Consider the following 18,030-nt stretch of genomic DNA (forward strand, 5'->3'; position numbering starts at 1 on the left):
CACAGCCAGTTTTACTCATTAACAGATTAATTTGTTAAGAAGAATTACCTAATAATTTTATTGGAGTCTTACACAAATGATGTACAGTTAGGCCCTGTCCCAAATGGCACCCTTAACACTCGCGGTCTTCCTTTCATGACGTAATGCCGCTTTGACTGTCAGGAAGATATCTGCTGTGGAGCTCGCACCAGTGCGGGCTCGGCAAATGTGCGCATCGAGGGCACATATCGACCGCAAAGAGGGTGCTCACGAGCACCCTTCTGAAACCTGAAATTGACAAATGGGACACCCTACCGTCTTGTGGACTTAACGGACACCCGCACACAGCACCCATTTTAAGTCCACAAGACCAAAAGTGCTATAAAGTGTGCCATTTGGGATAGGGCCTTAGTCTAAGCCATGCATGAATTTGAAATAAAATTTCTTCCACAACGGTGACAGCTATTATGGGAGTCGTTTGATGCAGCGCAGGAGATGCAGATAATTCAGTAAAAAATGCTTCCACTGTGCCATTAGTAAAATATTCTTGACCCTAAAGAAATTTTAATTAATAATAATGTCACATATCTGCATCACATGTAAAATTACATGAATTGCTAATTACAACATTTAAATAAAAATGTAAAGCCTGTACAAATACTTGAAATCGTGAAATAATGGAAATAATTGGGAATCGTGTAACAAACGGTACACATTTAATTGATCAGTTATAAGTTTTATGTCATTTGGCTCTTTCCTTATAAAGGCTATATTTTTTTTATCAGGTGTGTGATGTTCTTTTTTAATATGGTGTCTTTACATTGCTTTGTTGCTGCCAGCCAGATCATTGCTGATCATGGTTCGAGTATTGATATATTTGCCCTTTCCAATGAACACAAGAACGCACAGTAATCTCAGACAACTTAATCCACGTATTTTAATAAAATCCACAAATTCGTTTGAAAAACCAAATTATCCAGAGATCAGTTATCATGATTAGAAGATCTGGTACCTGTCAAATCATCTCAGATGTATTAAGTGAGGTATGAAAAATGGACTCCTGAACTTGATTTTATTTGTTTGTGCATTATTCTTTTTTCCAAACACTAGCCTTCTTTTAAACTGTTTTTTAACTGCCTGTTTCCAGGCATGTCTGTCTATGTACACATCTATTTATTCTCTGCTGATTTTTATTCCTTTTAATTTTTTTTTTCTGTTTCATATTTTCCTCTTCCTCACTCGCTCCCTTATGACTTTATTTTAAAATAAAAGAGGGGGGGAAAGGCTGAGCAGAGGCATGTGGTCTTATTGATTGGCCAGTGTCTCGCTCCTCCAAGCCTAGAAGCGCAAGACTTGAGAGATGCAACACCTCTCTTTTTCTTTAGTTGTGTATCTCTCCATCTTTTCCACTCATTCATCAGCGTGAAGCTATATGGCACTAACATTAATGGGTACATTTTTCTTTAAATAATTTTATAAATCGTAAACCTTTTTTTTTTTTTTTTAAAAACGACATAAAACATGTTCATATTGAAGCCCTGATGGGCAAGGTGAAAAAAACTGCTGTGTGTAGCAATCTTTTTCTTCTGCATAATTTCAGATTTTTCTGTGTATTCCTCATATATACCTTTTTTTTTTTTTTTTTTTTGCATACAGTAGTTAAGACGCCCTTTAAAGGGATAGTTCAAGTTCACCGCAAAATGAAAATTCTGTCAATATTTACTTTGTTACAAACCTGTATAACTGTTTTCTTCAAAAGTCTCATGAAAGTCAGTCTATTAAATTCATTCTGTGGGCAAAATATCTTGTTCTACTGAAAAAAAGCAAGTCTTTGTTTTGAGGTGAAATGAATGTGAGTAAATGATGACAGAAATTTAATTTTTTTGTTAACTATTAAAAAATGTTTGAGAAAAAAGTAGAGATGCACCGATGTATCAGCCAATAATCGGTTACGGCCGATAAAAGCAATTATTTTTACTATCGGCCATCGAAAGTGAAACAGCCGATGATCATGGCCGATTATATCGTGTCAGTCAAAAGGGGGCGAAAAAAACGTATTCAGACTCAGACCCATACTGTGCGAACAAAATCTCTCTTAAAAAAATAAACCATTAAAAATAGCGACATTAATGCAGGCTCTATTTGACCCTATGACTCGCCCTTAATTCAGGCCAGGGTTGCCAGTTCCACAGTTTTTCCCTACACCAAACATTATTTGTAGCATGCCTCCCATCCAATAATTGCAAAAAGCTTTGTTACTTAACGTTGCATTTAGCTCAGAAAAGTTATCTAATGTTCACTGTCCGTTAGTTGGCTATAAAAAAAACACACTAGAGAGAAGCTTATTTACTGTTAATTATACATGTATGCTTGAATAAATCAGTATTGACAGAGAAATTTTGTGTTTGTGCATCTCTAGATAAATAATAATTAGGGATGCACGATATTGGATTTTTGCCGATATGCAGATATTTTTCAACACATATTGGCCAATAGCTGATGCCGATACCGATATATTTTCCTTTTGTTTGGAAACAACACCAAGGGCCCTAACAATGCGACGCCAGCCGCCACCCAAGTGTTTTTTGCTAGTGTCAGCGTTATTTAAATAGCAAATGCACCCACGGCCATCTGTTCGCCCATGGGCATGCTGGTTTGAAAACGAGGTGTGTTCAGGCGCATTGTTGGCGTGTTTTGCTATTTTGAGGAAACTGAAAATGACTGCGCCATTGACCAATAAAAACCTGGGCTGGATTTCCCGATAACGTTGTCTCTTAGCGTGCTACGAAGACTCCAAAGGTAGACCTTAACTGAAGATATACTGTTTCTAGGCGTGTTCCCCGAACTATCCCTTAGGAGGTTGCTTAAGGTATATCTTAAGTGCGACGTTACCAGGTGCTGTCCATGGCGGCGGTGCTGAATTGGTTGATATATCGATGGCTCGAAAATCGATAATTCACTCTATACAGGGGCTGCTTTACTGCATTATGTGAGAAATAAGTGTTCTTTATAAAAAGAAGCACTTCAGAAGTCGAAATTGCATTTATCAGGACTCATGGGATGTTATAAAAGTAATCCAAATTGCAAACTAAATCTATATTGTAATTTATCTATATCCTGGGGGCGCGGAGCCCCCATCAGCCTGAGTTTAGGGCGACCGTTATTTAGAACAAAGTTTTAATTCCTTGGAGACGCGTCATGCAGCTGTCAGACATGTAGGTATCGCGTTTATATTGTTTTTTTCAGTTTTTATTCAAAATATTCACAAACTTGTTAACTATATCATGAATTTTATGATATATTCCGATTGTAAAATATGTGGAAGTGAATGTGTTGTTGCGGGATGAGTTTGCACGGCAATTCAGAGCTGTCGGATTTATGAAATCTTCCCCGAAATACATAAAAGTATGTGGCCGGTGAACTAGAAGAAGAATAGAGTAAACTTTATTGTTTCATACACAATGTGTATCTGATATGAAAAAAACACTTTGTCAAATTATATAATTGAAAGGGTTATTGTTGCAGCTTCCGTAGACATCAGTGTATAGAATTTGATTTTAACAAACTATAAATGTCTTTTTTATGCAGTAGCCTACTTAATTTAAATGTGTATTTCAATGTCTGAAACATAAAATAAACCTGATGAGGTTAAAAAAAACAAATGGTTGTGATACATGACAAGCGCGGAGCGCACATCTGTCTCTGGATCAGCGCTAAAGCACATTTGAATTTAGCAGTGAATCTTTGCATTTTATTCTTTGCCATAATCCTAATCGAACACTGGGTGTATTACAACTTCAGAATTATATTCGTATTGACTGTCAACAGTGATAAGGTATAGCTAAGAGTGGTCCAGACCAACCTTACGAAAGTATGACTTACAGAAGGTATACTTAACTAAGAACGTTTTGGGAAACACGTATTAACGTTAAGGTACAGCTTAAGGTATAATTTAAGAATGACATAGAGTTAAGAAGGTTTCGGGAAATTCAGCCCTGGTCTAAAGTCAATGGCACAGTATTTATTTATTTATTTGTTATTTAAAGGGAGTGTTAGTAATATGCGCCTATAGGTGGGTGCACAATGTGTGTACACTCTGCTTATTACACACACAGGGATGCGCAGCAGCACAGAAACATGACAAATATTATAAATAAAAGGATTATAGTGTAAACAATGTAATGATTATTATTGTGTACATAAAGATAAAAATGCCTACATGTCATAATGGATAGTCATTGCATGAATTACATATTTTACATAATGACGAATGAAATTGGCTAATTATTTGACCAATTGTGGCAATACACACATGTATTTAAACTGACTCATCAGGTTGATGGTGTCTATATTCCGCCATGTAAATAGCGAATCCGCCATGGTGCAAGCGCACCTGGCTTTTAAAGGAAATGGGAGATGACACTCTGATTGGTTTATTGCACTTTTTTTTTTTTCCATCGTTAAATTAGCAAAAGTGGATTCGGACACGCCCTAAGTGCACCTGCGCCATGCGCTTCAGACCATGCGCTTAGATCACTAAAATAGGACCCCGAGTCTCTCCTGTGCAGGAGAGTTATAAACAAATTATTTTTCATTTTGGTTAGTTTTGAGCAAAAACTTCCTTGTTAGAACTAAATCATTATTAAAGTTCTTTTTATAATGAGAGTATATTGAAAGCTTTAAAACTAACAATTTACAATTTTTTTTTTTTTTTTTCCAGATGGATGCAGTTGTAATCTTTGCATTTTATTTTTGGATTTAACATTCATAGATGGTCTACAGCAAAAGAGCTGTTAAAATTCTAAAAATCATTTAGAGCTTTTTGCTTCCAAGTTATTTTTATAATCCGTTTGAAAAAATATATTACACATTAATGAATGAATTTAATTTTCAAGTGTCATGTTTGTGATTTGTATTCATCATGTAAACTATAGCTTCTGACCTTTAAATAAAATCAGATTTGTGATTTTTATGACATCAAATTCTGCTTTATTTATTTAGAAACACAAGTATCCTAATGCTATTTGTGTATTTTACTTTTCTTTTTATTAGTCTAACAAATAGGCCTACAGTGCCCCCTAAATAAATAAAACTCCTTACTGGGCAGGCATTAGGACCCAGGGGAGGTTGTTGTTGCTGCTGCTGCACATGCTAGTTACTGTATTGCACACCGGTGTAACAGTTGGTTGCACACAAAGATGAGGATGTAGGATCTAAGTGCAAGCAGTATTTTAATAAACAAACTTAAAACTTTACAAAACAGAATCGTCAGGATAGAACTGGAACATAACAACCGACATAACGCAACAGAGAACTGACAACTGAACTGAGCAAACACAGGGCTTAAATACACTCAACAAACAAAGGAACTAATTAACTAGACACACCTGAACATAACTAACTCAATCCGTAACCATAGAGACTAACAGGGGGAGAACGGAGGAATACAGGACTAATTATCAAAACAAGAAAGCTTAGAACTCAAACAATGAGCAGAAACACATTCAGAACAAACTCAAAACAAGAACAACAAATCACAACTCAAACGTTACAGTATCCCGCCCTCCCGGCAGGCACGACCTCACGCTGTATTACATCCACAAGGGTGGGAGGGTGGGCGCTCTGGAGGTTGACGAGGACGTGGCTAGGCGGGACAGGAAGCCTCCAGGGTGTCGCCGGCAGTTCAGGGGGCCAGGGTGGCGCCGGTTTTTCGGGGGGCGGGGCAGCACAGGCAGTTCAGGGCGCCATGGCTGTGCTGCCTCCGTGGCCTTCACCCGGGGGCTTAGCTTGGCCACTATGGCAGAGGACGTACTGCACCCCCCCAAAATTTTCTTGGGAGGGTCTATCGGGTTGATGACAGGAGCAGGCTGTTGGGCTGGAGCGGTCTCTGGAACGGGTTTTTGGGCTGGACTCTGGACGGGGACCGGAGCCCTCTCTGGACTCGGGACCGGGACAGGAGCCCTCACTGGACAGTGGTAAGGGACTGGAGCTATCACTGGACAGTGGTAAGCGACTGGAGCCATCACTGGACTTAGGTCAGGGACTGGAGCCATCATAGGACTGTGGCCAAGACTGGAGCCATCACTGGACTGTGGTCAGGGGCTGGAGCCATCACTGGACTGTGGTCAGGTGCTGGAACCATCACTGGACTGTGGTCAGGTGCTGGAACCATCACTGGACTGTGGTCAGGGGCTGGAGCCATCACTGGACGACGGTCAGGGATAACACAAGTCAATAATGACAAACAATAGAAAAGCAGAAAAGTAGAATAATACAAAATAGTAGATTAGAGTAAAGAGAATACAGAACAGTAAAAGAGCATTACAGGAACAGGCCAGCATACAGCAGCATAGAATCAAGCACAATGAAATACAGAACACAACTTAAAACTGATAACATTCAGAAAACAAGCGAGTTTTGAGCAGTGATATGAATTCAGAGATATTATTAACATAACAGAGAGATTGGGGAGAGAATTCCATAGTTTGGGTGCAACAACGCTGAATGATCTACCCCCTATGGAAGAGAGGTTTTAGCACTCAGCTAAGTGTTGCTAGCATGTTTTAGAATGCTTCTAGCATGTTTAGCACTCAATTGCATATTTTAGCATATTGCTAGTAGTGCATCACAGTGTTAGACACGTCACTTCCTGTTGTCAGTGGGTGGCGCTATTACTATAACTGAATATTGTCATGTAGATGTTTTCAGGGCAGGACTCATCTCAAACATGTGAAGTTTGGGGCAGAGTGGACATTGTATGCCTGATTTACAACAACTTCCTGTTTCGTGGCGTTAATCACATACATTAGCACCTAGCCATGTGTTTGCATGATTTAATGTGTTTCTAGTATGTTTGGTACTTCATGGCATATTTAAATGTGTTTCAGGGAGTGAATTACAGTGTACAGCATGCCATTTCCTGTTGCCAACAGGTGGCACTATGACTAACTGAATATTGTCATGTAGATGTGTTCAGGCCAGGACTCTTATCAAACATGTGAAGTTTGGGGCAGGTTGGGACATTGAATGCCTGAGTTACAACAACTTCCTGTTTCATGGCGAAACATCAGACTTTATCAGTCCACCACAGAAACGGTCTTCAGCAAAAACTCAAGATCTTCACAATTTAACGTTGCCAAGGCCTTTAGATTAGACTGACCAAATATGATGTTGGTTTGATTAAAGCTCTAGGAGGAGTTCATTAAAGTACGTCTGGAAATGGCAAGAACTGCAAAAATTTTGCAAAGAAAATTCAAAATATCTGACTTCCTGTTGGGTTTTCAGATTTTGCTCAAGGGACTTTTTTGTAGGTATTGGGCTGTTACATGCATGTTCCTAATTTCATACTTGTACGTGAAACGTAGTACGAGGGCGCTTAATTGAAATTTTGTAGGTGGCGCTATCGAGCCATTTTGCCACACCTAATTCAGAAACCCATATCAGACGTAAATGTTCACCACTTCTGAAGCGTGTGCAAAGTTTCATGAGTTTTCGAGCATGTTTAGGCCCTCAAAAATGCGATTCATTTCGGAGAAGAAGAATAATTGACTGAGCAATTACAATAGGGTCCTCACACCATCGGTGCTCGGGCCCTAAATAACGACTTTATTCAACAATCTCTTCTCTTCCATGTCAGTCTCCTACGCAGTTGACGTAGTGAACGCAGTGCAGAGCTTAGTATTCTCGTCGCTTTATAAAATTAAGGTTGAATCATTGCAGTCACGTGGACTTATTTTAACAATTTCTTTAGCACCTTTCTGGGCCTTGACAGTGGTAGTTAAATTGCTGTGTATGGAGGAGTTTCATCTCTCAAATTTCATCAAAAATATCTTAATTTTTAAGATGAACGTAAGGTAACGATGAGTAATTAATGACAGAAATTTCATTTTTTGGTGAACTAACCCTTTAATACTTAATCATACAAAATTGGGGTGATGTAGGCAGAACGTTTGGTGTGGGTAAGTATTCTAGCAGCAGAGTTTTGAATATATTGTAATCGGGCAATGGAGCTGGCAGGTAAACCAATGAAAAGGGCATTACAGTAATCGAGACAGAATGAGACAAATGCATGGATGACAGTTTTGGCATCTTTGTCACTGATGAATGGACAGAGCTAGGCAATGCAATGTAATTGAAAGAACGCTGATTTAGTGATAGAGTTGATATGAGCCTGAATGGAGACAGAGGAGACAGTACTTGATGGTTTTTTGACAGTACTTGATGGTTTGATGAGAGTACCAGCAATCTCACAGGAAAAAATGGAAGGAATATTGCTAATGAGTGATGTTCCAATAATGATGATCTCAGTTTTGTCCATGTTTAGTTTCAGAAAATTAGAAGTGAGTCATTCTTTTATTTCATGCACGCAAGCAGAGATTTTATCATAAAAGGTTTATCAGAAGCCATGAAGGATGAAAAAAAACATTGTTAATCACCGACATGCTAACATTTAGCATAATATGTGAATCACAGTAAGTGCTGTAGATGTGACTGCTATTTTTAGTTACCTGTTGTTATTTTTATGCATGTTAGGTAATAGCTCAAAACGTATCAAACACATCTAATAATACACTTGTCTAACTTAGGTGTACTGTATTGTTGCGATGTACAGCATAACCAGTACTTAATTTGTCTACAATGTTCCCAATGCTTGAAAAAATATGATTTTGACTACTTTTTAGCTCAAATAATTTAAAACAAATTCCATATAATTATCTGGATGTTGCTGCCATTCAGAAATCAGAAATAACCATTAAAGCATTATCATAAACTTACTTTATGATTGATTGTCATGGCTGTATTTACAGTGGATATATACTGTATAGTGTATGCTCATATTTTTACGTTCTGTACCCTCTAATAAGACAACTTGTGTATAGCATGAGCAGAATCTCTGTGTTCTTTCTATCTGCAACTTTAAGCTCTGCATGTTGTCAGTTCAGGGAACAACGTCACCTCCCCTTGCTCAGACTGAGCCAATTCATCTCAGCACAATATACAACATGGACCTATCTCTCCTTGAGCTTTGGGAGCTTTGTAGAACAGCCTGTTTATTTTCAAAACCACTGTGTCATCACACATACTGATCTGGAATAAGCCCCTGTGTGTCCCCAGCTGTGTGTTTGTCTCTTTGTTTGTATGATCTTAAAGTGTACAGCACCTTTTTCTTCTTGATGAGGAATTTGGTTTTTGATTGTTTTTGCGAAAAGCACCCCTTGCACTTCCATCCATCATACTGAATCATGTACTTCATAAAGAAACTTAGAATTTATTACGATGGAAAGTGTAAACATGTAGAATAATGCAACAGACTGCAATTTTGTGAATTACAATTTATTTACTTAAAAAAATAGTTTGAAGTATTTTGACGTTTAACTTAATTATAATATATCAGTAACGCTTTGGTATGGGGAACACATATTCACTATTAACTACGACTTTTGCCTCAATAAATTTTTATTTACTGCTTATAAATAGTAAGGTAGTTGTTCTAGTGTTTAAGTTTAGGTATTGGGTAGAATTTAGAGATGTAATGTGGTCATGCAGAATAAGGCATTGGTAACACTTTACAATAAGGTTCATTAGTTAAACATTAGTTAATGTATTAACTAACATGAACTAACCATGAGCAATACATTTGTTGCTGTATTTACTAATCTTCGTTAACGTTAATGAAAATACAGTTGTTCATTGTTTGTTCATGTTAATTCACAGTGTATTAACTAATGTTAACAAGATTTGAATAATGTATTAGTAAACACTGAAATTAACATTAAGAAAGATTAATAAATGCTGCAGAAATACAGTTCATTATATTAGTTCATGTTAACTAATGTAGTTAACTAATGTTAACTAATGAACCTTATTGTAAAGTGTTACCAAGGCATTAATATGTGCTTTATAAGTATTGATAAACAGCCAATACACAAGCTAATAAGCAACTGGTTAAAAGAAATGAAATGAAACATTTAAAGTAACTTAAATAATATTAAAGATATTTAATGGTACTTCATCTAAATCAGGGGTTCTAAATTCTGGCCCTCGAGGTCCACTTTCCTGCAGAGTTTAGCTCCAACCCCAATCAAACACACCTGAACAAGCTAATCAAGGATGCTTTTCACAGACCGTGATGACACATTTCCACAGTTATCAACATTGCAAATCTAGTACATTTTTCTTTTTTTCTTTTTTTTTTTTAATTAATACACCTTTATAACGCTATATATTGTGTTATATTACCTTGGCAGTAAATGTAAAAAAACGAATTAACAGCTGCGAGGCTGTTTCTAGTACAATGGCTGAGGGAGTGAAGGCAAATTTGATATCTTTCTCTCTTCTGACCAGCATAATCAGTCTCTCTATGTTTTCTCCCTTTTTTGGAAAGTCGTGGAAACTCTATCACAGAATTTTCTTTTGCTATTGGAGCAAGTGGAAATACAAAAATTACATTAGCAGTCATACCCAACTATGACGACTTCTGCTTCTGAGAACCCCGGAAATGTGAAAAGGGTTTATTACTAGAAAGTTACTGGCAGGTGAGTTTGATAAAGGTTGGAGCTAAACTCTACAGGAAAGTGGATCTCAAGGACCAAAGTGAAGAACTTCTGATCTAACTGATAATTAATAAAATGAGTTTGGTGTTGATTACAGTTTTTTTCAACTGCTTACACACAAAATCCTTACTTGTCACACAATTTCTGAAACCTGACACTCAAACAGCAGAACCACACACCAAATCTGCAAAACCATACACTAATTCTCGGCCTTCGACTCAGTTTTCAATTTCATAAAACACTTTTTGCAAAACACAACACACAATTCTCTATGTAACACACAAAAATCTAACAGGAAGTATCTTGATTTCCTTTTTCAGTCACAACCATTGTTTCTGTCCAACTATACATGGTTGATGTATTTCTTTTCTTTTGTACTGTGTAATACTGTATTCACAACCACAAATGCTTACAGTAAAAAAATACATAGTTTGGTTTCAATCTTGTACAGAAATGTACATAGGAGCTCATGAAAGAAGAGCTTTAGGTTTTGAATAACTGTGTGTATATGATATATCCAAAACTAGAATATCATGGCAAAGGTGTTTGCAACGCAACACAAATGTTTGCTTTTGAGATGTTTTTGTGATATTTTTAATGCAGTGCTTCATTTTGCAAGAGATGTGAGACATTTTGTATTTTTTGTTTGCAATTCTTGGAAGTTTTGAAAATGTGTGTAAGCAGTTGAAAAAAACTGTAAGGTGATGAAACACTGCTCTGCTCTTAACTAAATAGGCACCAATTTGGAAAATATATGTGAATCAATTCATATCTTTTAGTTGGAGTAATAACTGACAAAACTAAAACAAAAGACTAGTACAAGTACTAGTACAAGATTTTTTTAAAGGAACCTTGCAACACACTCTGTTAACTTAATAACTAACTTCTGCCTCTCTTATTTTAGGAGCATTTCCAGCAAGTGCGCTGTACGCCCGGCGTGACCGCCTGCAGCGGCCTTCACACGTTGCCACCAAAACTTTCCAGGCCTTACGGATATTTGTAAACAACGAGCTCAACGAGTTGCACGCTGGCCTGAATGTGGCACAAACTCTGCTCCGTCCCAAGGGGCGACTCTGTGTTCTCACCTTCCATTCCTTGGAGGACCGGCTGACCAAGCGTTTCCTCCGTGGAGAGGACCTGGCTGCCCCACCGCGCCGCAGCATTCGCCAGCGAGCCAAAGCCCAGCATGGATTAGAAAAAGAGGAGCACGAGGAGGAGGAGGAAGAAAACGAAGAAGGGGAGAGGGGACGAGAGAGCGCACATTGGGTCAGTCTGAAGAAAGTGATAAAGCCAACTGAGGAGGAGGTGCAGGAGAACCCAAGAGCTCGATCAGCTAAACTCAGAACAGCAGTAAGACGATAGACGATGGTGAAAAATCAACCACAGTAACTGAAACTGATGCTTTTTACTAGATTGCTAATTTAACTTTTCATGTAGTTTCAGAAAAATAAACAATAGCACTCCAGAATTTGTTGTTGTAATTTGTTGTTGAAAATGTTATTGGCGTGGGCATAAATTCTGGATGGATTACATGTACTCCATGTTCATTTCATGAACACTTTGCATATCTGGCTGAGGGTAGGTATAATATTTTTTTATTTTTCATTTATTTTCCATGTTTTGTTCTATTTTGTTTTCAGTTTGTTTTTTTCAGTTTTTACTCTATAATTGTTAGTTTTTGTTTAAATGTATTTAATTATTTAGTTTACTGGATTAGGGCTGCCAAAGTTAAATTGCTAACTGGTATTATTTAAAATTATTTAACGGCGTAAAATTTCCCAGCACAGTGTAGTGTTATTGCTATCTAGTGACATTTTAATGGATAATACAGATGGGTTGTAAAGGTTTCAAGTTTTATAATATAAACACTAAAACCAAAATGAAAGTCAGCACTAAATGAAAATTCACATCTATCTTCTAATCTATCTGTCTGCATGCTGTTCATCCTATTGTGAACATGCGCATTTCATGTATTAACTTTTCTTTTAAATTCTTAATCAAACTGTTGTAACTCAAACTTCCAGTGAAATGTCTCTGGTGACTTATGCTGGACTTCTCCAATCATTTAGTCCACTTAAATCAAACCCCTTTCTTACAGTCAAAAGCTTTCAGAGCTCTGTCTCCATCCAGTCAACAACTGATGAACTAAACCAAGTCCAATAATTAGTCTCACTTGTACCTGTATGTGTATCACAAATGGAAAAAAAAAATAGCTGTTGCTACTTGCTTTTCATCACAACTTGAGGCCATTTTTATTTTATTATAGTTATCATTAAAGCTAACTGTATGGAGGCACTCAAAGTTGCATCCATCTCATACCTGCTGAGCCGCCACTTCCCATTGGACCAATAAATAATAGACCTTACAACATTACTGGCTCTGTTACTTCAGCTCATAGCCAAAATCAGGATCACTTCACACATGGATTCAACCCAACTCTCACTTTTTCCTGACTCATTTCTGCTGCATTCATGACTATAGTTCTGAAGTCCAGCTGCCTCCTGTGTAGGTTCTATTAACAGCTAGAATAAGAGAATCATCAGCCATTACATACTCTTCCTCCAGAACAATCTCCACCATGAAAGGAGAATTTTTATGTGCGAAACAGACAAACATTTAATCTTGAATTTAATGTACGTAAAAAGTTTGCCACAGTCAATGCATTAGCATGGGTATGGTATGTGAAAATGTTGGGTTACAATCATGGGCATGCATAGAGCCCACATGTAAGTTGGCAATGCAGCATGTGACATAGCGAGAGAGAGAGAGATACACGAAGAGATTGCGTCTCTATGCGGCGGCCTCTCTCCCTTTGTTGAGCTAGTGGGGGTGAGTCACACACCTGCAGGACTCGGGTGGGATTCAGCTGCCATGGTAATACTCAGCGCCTTGTGTACTGTACTCCAGCCGCTGAGTCGCTTCACATCTGATTCACATGCACATACCCCAACACCTCACCAGCAGTGTGATGCAGGATCAAAATATTTTTTTAACACCTCATTATATCCTTTCACTCTGAGTGAGAATGTATGCAGCTCTTCGGTCCTAAATAAGAATAAATTGTAAATAAATAAATATTTAATTTTGCAAATCATTATAATACAGATTATATAATTACTATAAATAATAAAAGTATTAATATTACTTGTTTTATTTGTAATAATAAGATAATTAATGCCTTTTTTATATACAGATTTGGAAATACAGGAGAATGTATGCAGCTCTTCGGTCCTAAATAAGAATAAATTGTAAATAAATAAATATTTAATTTTGCAAATCATTATAATACAGATTATATAATTACTATAAATAATAAAAGTATTAATATTACTTGTTTTATTTGTAATAATAAGATAATTAATGCCTTTTTTATATACAGATTTGGAAATACAGGAGAATGTATGCAGCTCTTTGGTCCTAAATAAGAATGAATTGTAAATAAATAAATTTAAATAAATAAATATATTTTCATTTTGCAAATCATTATAATACAGATTATATAATTACTATAAATAATAAAAGTATTGATATTACTTGTTTTGTTTGTAATAAGATATAAGTAATTACTTTATATACAGATTTGGAAATACGGTAACACTTTACAATTCCATTTGTTAACATTAGAAAAATACATTAGTAAAATTACTTCTAAACCATTTATTAATCTTAGTTCATATTAACTTCAACATTTGCTAACACATTATTAAAATCCATATTTGTATCTGTTAATATAATTTAATGGCCTAAGCTAAAATGAACTGTAAACAGTTGTATTTTATTTTTATTTTGGTGTTAACTAATGTTAACAATGATTAATAAGACAAATGAATTGCTAATTGTTCGTTAAAATGCATTAACTAACATTAACTAATGGGGCCTTATTGTAAAGTTACCAGAAATCCTAGAGAAATGCAATAAATAGAAATGAGCTTTTATATACATTAGTCTGTTTCTTTGCCAAATATGTTACAGGTACCATTCAATATCCTTTCTTCAAACCTATCCTGATTCATTAATGTTTAGAAAATGATGCTAAATGTTGCCAGGAACAGTGACCTTACAGTAAAGTAACATGGGTTCAGGGTTTAAAATGCATGGATTGAAGACGGTGCTGCCTCCAACTGGTCAAGATTTATAGACCCAAAACAAATTCTCAAAACAAGAAGCTGGTCTCCTGTTGTCTAGTGAGTTTCTTGTAATCTCTTGCCGAAAGGACTGTTTGAAAGAAAAAGAGAAGATAAAAAGATCTCTTTTTAATTAGTTTGGATTGGCCAGCCCGGCATGAATCAGCACAGAGGCTTTAAATACTTTGTGACTCAATCATGTCAAAGATTTTTTATTTTTTGATAAATTGCATCTGCTTCTTACTCCACCCCCCCTCCACCCCCCTCCACCCCTCCCAAATCTCTACCTCTCCTTCACGATCTTATTCCATCAGCTCTAAATATACACCTCCCTGTCGTTACCGTGGAAACTAAACGGCACATGTAACATAGAACTTAATGGTGTTTAAGCGTGTTTGCTGTTCTAATAATGGTGTGATCAGCCAGTGCCTCTGCTCTCCCTCGGACACCTTTTCCACCCTCTCTACTCCTGCTGACGTCACAGCCACTCTCACAAGCTGCCTGCATACTAATATGTGTCAACTGTGAAGCCTTGATCCTGCTGTGAGATGAGAGTTGGAAAGATGTTATGTGATGATCGAGAGAGTAAGATTTAAGATAGCGGCACAGTAATTCTAATTACTTGCATCTAATTTTTTTTTTTTTTGCCGTTGAATCAAACTACATTGACAAATTGTCAGATATGACATTGCATTTGTGAAAACGCAATAAATGTACTGTCAGTCTCTAGTAAAATGGAATGAACATAGGTGCAAATTGTAAAAATGGTGCCTGAAAGTAAGTGAACTAAGTTAATATCGACAGCTATGCTTGTATCACACTGCGGTCACATGCATTAGCATTTTTCACCCATAGAGTTTTGCAAAAACAAAAGCAAGCAGTTTGTGAACTGTGATGGAGCTCTTGCTGAGAGAGAGCGAGAGCTAAAGAGGATTTCTTGGCTCTGGTGTAAGTTTATTTCAGGCTGACCCTTATGGCTGTGGTGTGCGTTGGCAGCACTGATGCAGTCACATGAACATGTAGCATCATTCACTTCACAAAACTTTTCTTTCAGATCTCAGAACCATCAGTGACTTCACTTTTAGTCTCTAAGGGGAGCTCTATGGACATTCAGGGAACACACAACTAGATGTTGACTTCTGCCACTCAAGCAGTATAGCATCACCACCACAACATTACGTTTGGAAGTGTGTTCTGCAAGAAAAGGACTACAAAAATACTGTGCATGATGGGAAAAAAGACTCTTTAATGCAGGGATACCTCACGCAGCCACATTGTGGCTTCTTCGTGTACTTTATTAAAAAAATTCTCAAAAGTCAAATGAATTATGGCATGGCACTCCTGGAAAATAACTTTTATTAGAAGCCTTTTTTTGTCCATTATCTGAAAGCTACCTTGGAAATTTGGAAAGGTTTTGGCAAAGGTTGTATAAAACCTATGTATGTGTGTATATATATATATATATATATATATATATATACACACAAGTTTAAGTGACATTTATTTTACTATATATGTTTTACTCTCATAATCTTAGTTTTTATAACTTAATTATAACATTTTAATGCACACAGATAGATACAATCTATCTAAAATTTTAATTATAAATAATATTGTATAATACAATTATATACTGTATATATGTAATTGTATTATAATCTTTTAACATATTACTCATAATTAAAATGTAAAATATATACACATACATACATACATATATTTTTTATTAATATGTTTTTATAAAAGCATTACAATTTCCTTGTACAAGAACATGAAAATCTTTATAGTATATTAAGTACTGTTATCACCTTGTTGGGTATTACACACACCGCCATCTCTCCCCTGTTTTTTTCTCCCCATCACTCACTTGCCCAGCTGCTTTTGACTACAAACAGCTTCTATTCACAGATCCCCCTCCTACCCCAAACCAATTTGACTGTGTGCAGTCACGGCTGGATGGGCCGCACGCTGAAGAGGATGTGAAGGATCGGGAGGCGTGTGTGTGCGTGCATACAGATACACCCTCTGTGCAGAGAACCAGCCTGCTGTATGAACCTGTCAAAATAAGTGAGCGTGGCCATGTTAGAGGCAACTAATGGCTTTTAATGCACTCCAGTTGCCCCCCAGCCCCCAATAAACACACGGGGGCTGATTAGTGCCACCTCACTAATTTCCCAGCAGTCTCCTCCGTGGGAATATGTCAGGAATATGTTCATATCCCCATCCTAGTGCTTGTTCCCATCCACTCAGATCTGTACACTAACGGGTAACAATTGATTTCCATGGTTATCAACTAGTATGTACCGGGATGGCAAGGTTTTATGGATGGAGAGTAGTATGGATGGTAGTCTGAGTGCCTCATGGGGTGTTCTGTCCTAAAAAAAGCAAAACACAGTAACTATAGCAACACTGAAATTGAGTAAAATGGCTTCAAAGTTCTTTGATTGGATTTTGATAGATCTGAATCTGAGCAATGGTTAGCCAAACTTGTCTGCCACAAGACAGATCATAGTCTAAGAGACCTGATTTCATGCATAACTCAGTTTTAAAAAATACTTGCCTTTGTTTCTTATTTCTGCAGATGTCTTCGGACTAACCAGAGCAGGGAATTGTAGGAGACACCCTAATAATGTGTATTCTCATGTGACTTTCTTTCTCCTGCAGAACACAAAATAAGATATTTTGAAGAAGAAAACAACATCAGACCCCACTGACTTTCATTGTATGGATAAAGACATTGAGAGATTTCTCAAAAAGAAGTCATACAGGCTTGGAACAACATGAAGGTGAGTAAATGATGACAGAATTTTCATTTTGGTTTGAACTAACCCTTTAAAATATATTCGATTGAGCTGTTAAAATATATAGGAATATAACTGTCATTCATTTTATATTTGGCTACATTTGGATATTTGGTTACAGCCTTGAATATAAAGGCTATATTTACTGCTTGCATGTAGGCTTTTTTAGTATAGTTTCAGGATTTGATCTTTTCGATCAGTTCATAATGTTTTTTTGCAGCTTTTTCCATGCATAATTTGAAGTTATTTACAGCTCGAGCTGTTGGTGGGTGTGTCGTAGCTGTGAATAAGGTTTCTCTCAGTGACGAGTTCTGTTTCCTCAGCAATGCTGCTCTGTTTGCAGCATCTCACTAACAAGGTGCTGTGACGTCTTTACCCTCAGCCAATGAACCTTCATGCTGCTGGATCACACATTCACAGCAGTCCGTCACAGCGCCGGCTCCCACGTCCTCCAATCACACACGTGTCGGAGAGGAGACAGACAGGTGAGGCAGCGAAGAGGGGCTGGCGTCAGGTGCTATGTAAGCAGCCTCCGCCCCAAACAGCCCAGCACACACACACACACAGTCTCAT

General features: G+C 37.1%; 1 protein-coding gene across 4 annotated transcripts in view; it reads left to right on the top strand.

Annotated features, from left to right (window-relative positions):
• Window positions 1-12,902, top strand: part of mettl15 (methyltransferase like 15) — an 83,267-nt gene extending 70,365 nt beyond the window's left edge. For all 4 annotated transcript variants that reach the window (XM_051898927.1, XM_051898928.1, XM_051898929.1 and 1 more), the window contains one exon: window positions 11,437-12,902. In XM_051898927.1, the coding sequence (XP_051754887.1) occupies window positions 11,437-11,894 (458 nt within the window). In that variant the 3' untranslated portion in view covers window positions 11,895-12,902. The remainder of the gene's footprint in view (window positions 1-11,436) is intronic.
• The last annotated feature ends 5,128 nt before the right edge of the window (window positions 12,903-18,030 follow it).

This window comes from Ctenopharyngodon idella, chromosome 7 (assembly GCF_019924925.1).
Source record: "Ctenopharyngodon idella isolate HZGC_01 chromosome 7, HZGC01, whole genome shotgun sequence".
Taxonomy (NCBI): Eukaryota; Metazoa; Chordata; class Actinopteri; order Cypriniformes; family Xenocyprididae; genus Ctenopharyngodon; species Ctenopharyngodon idella.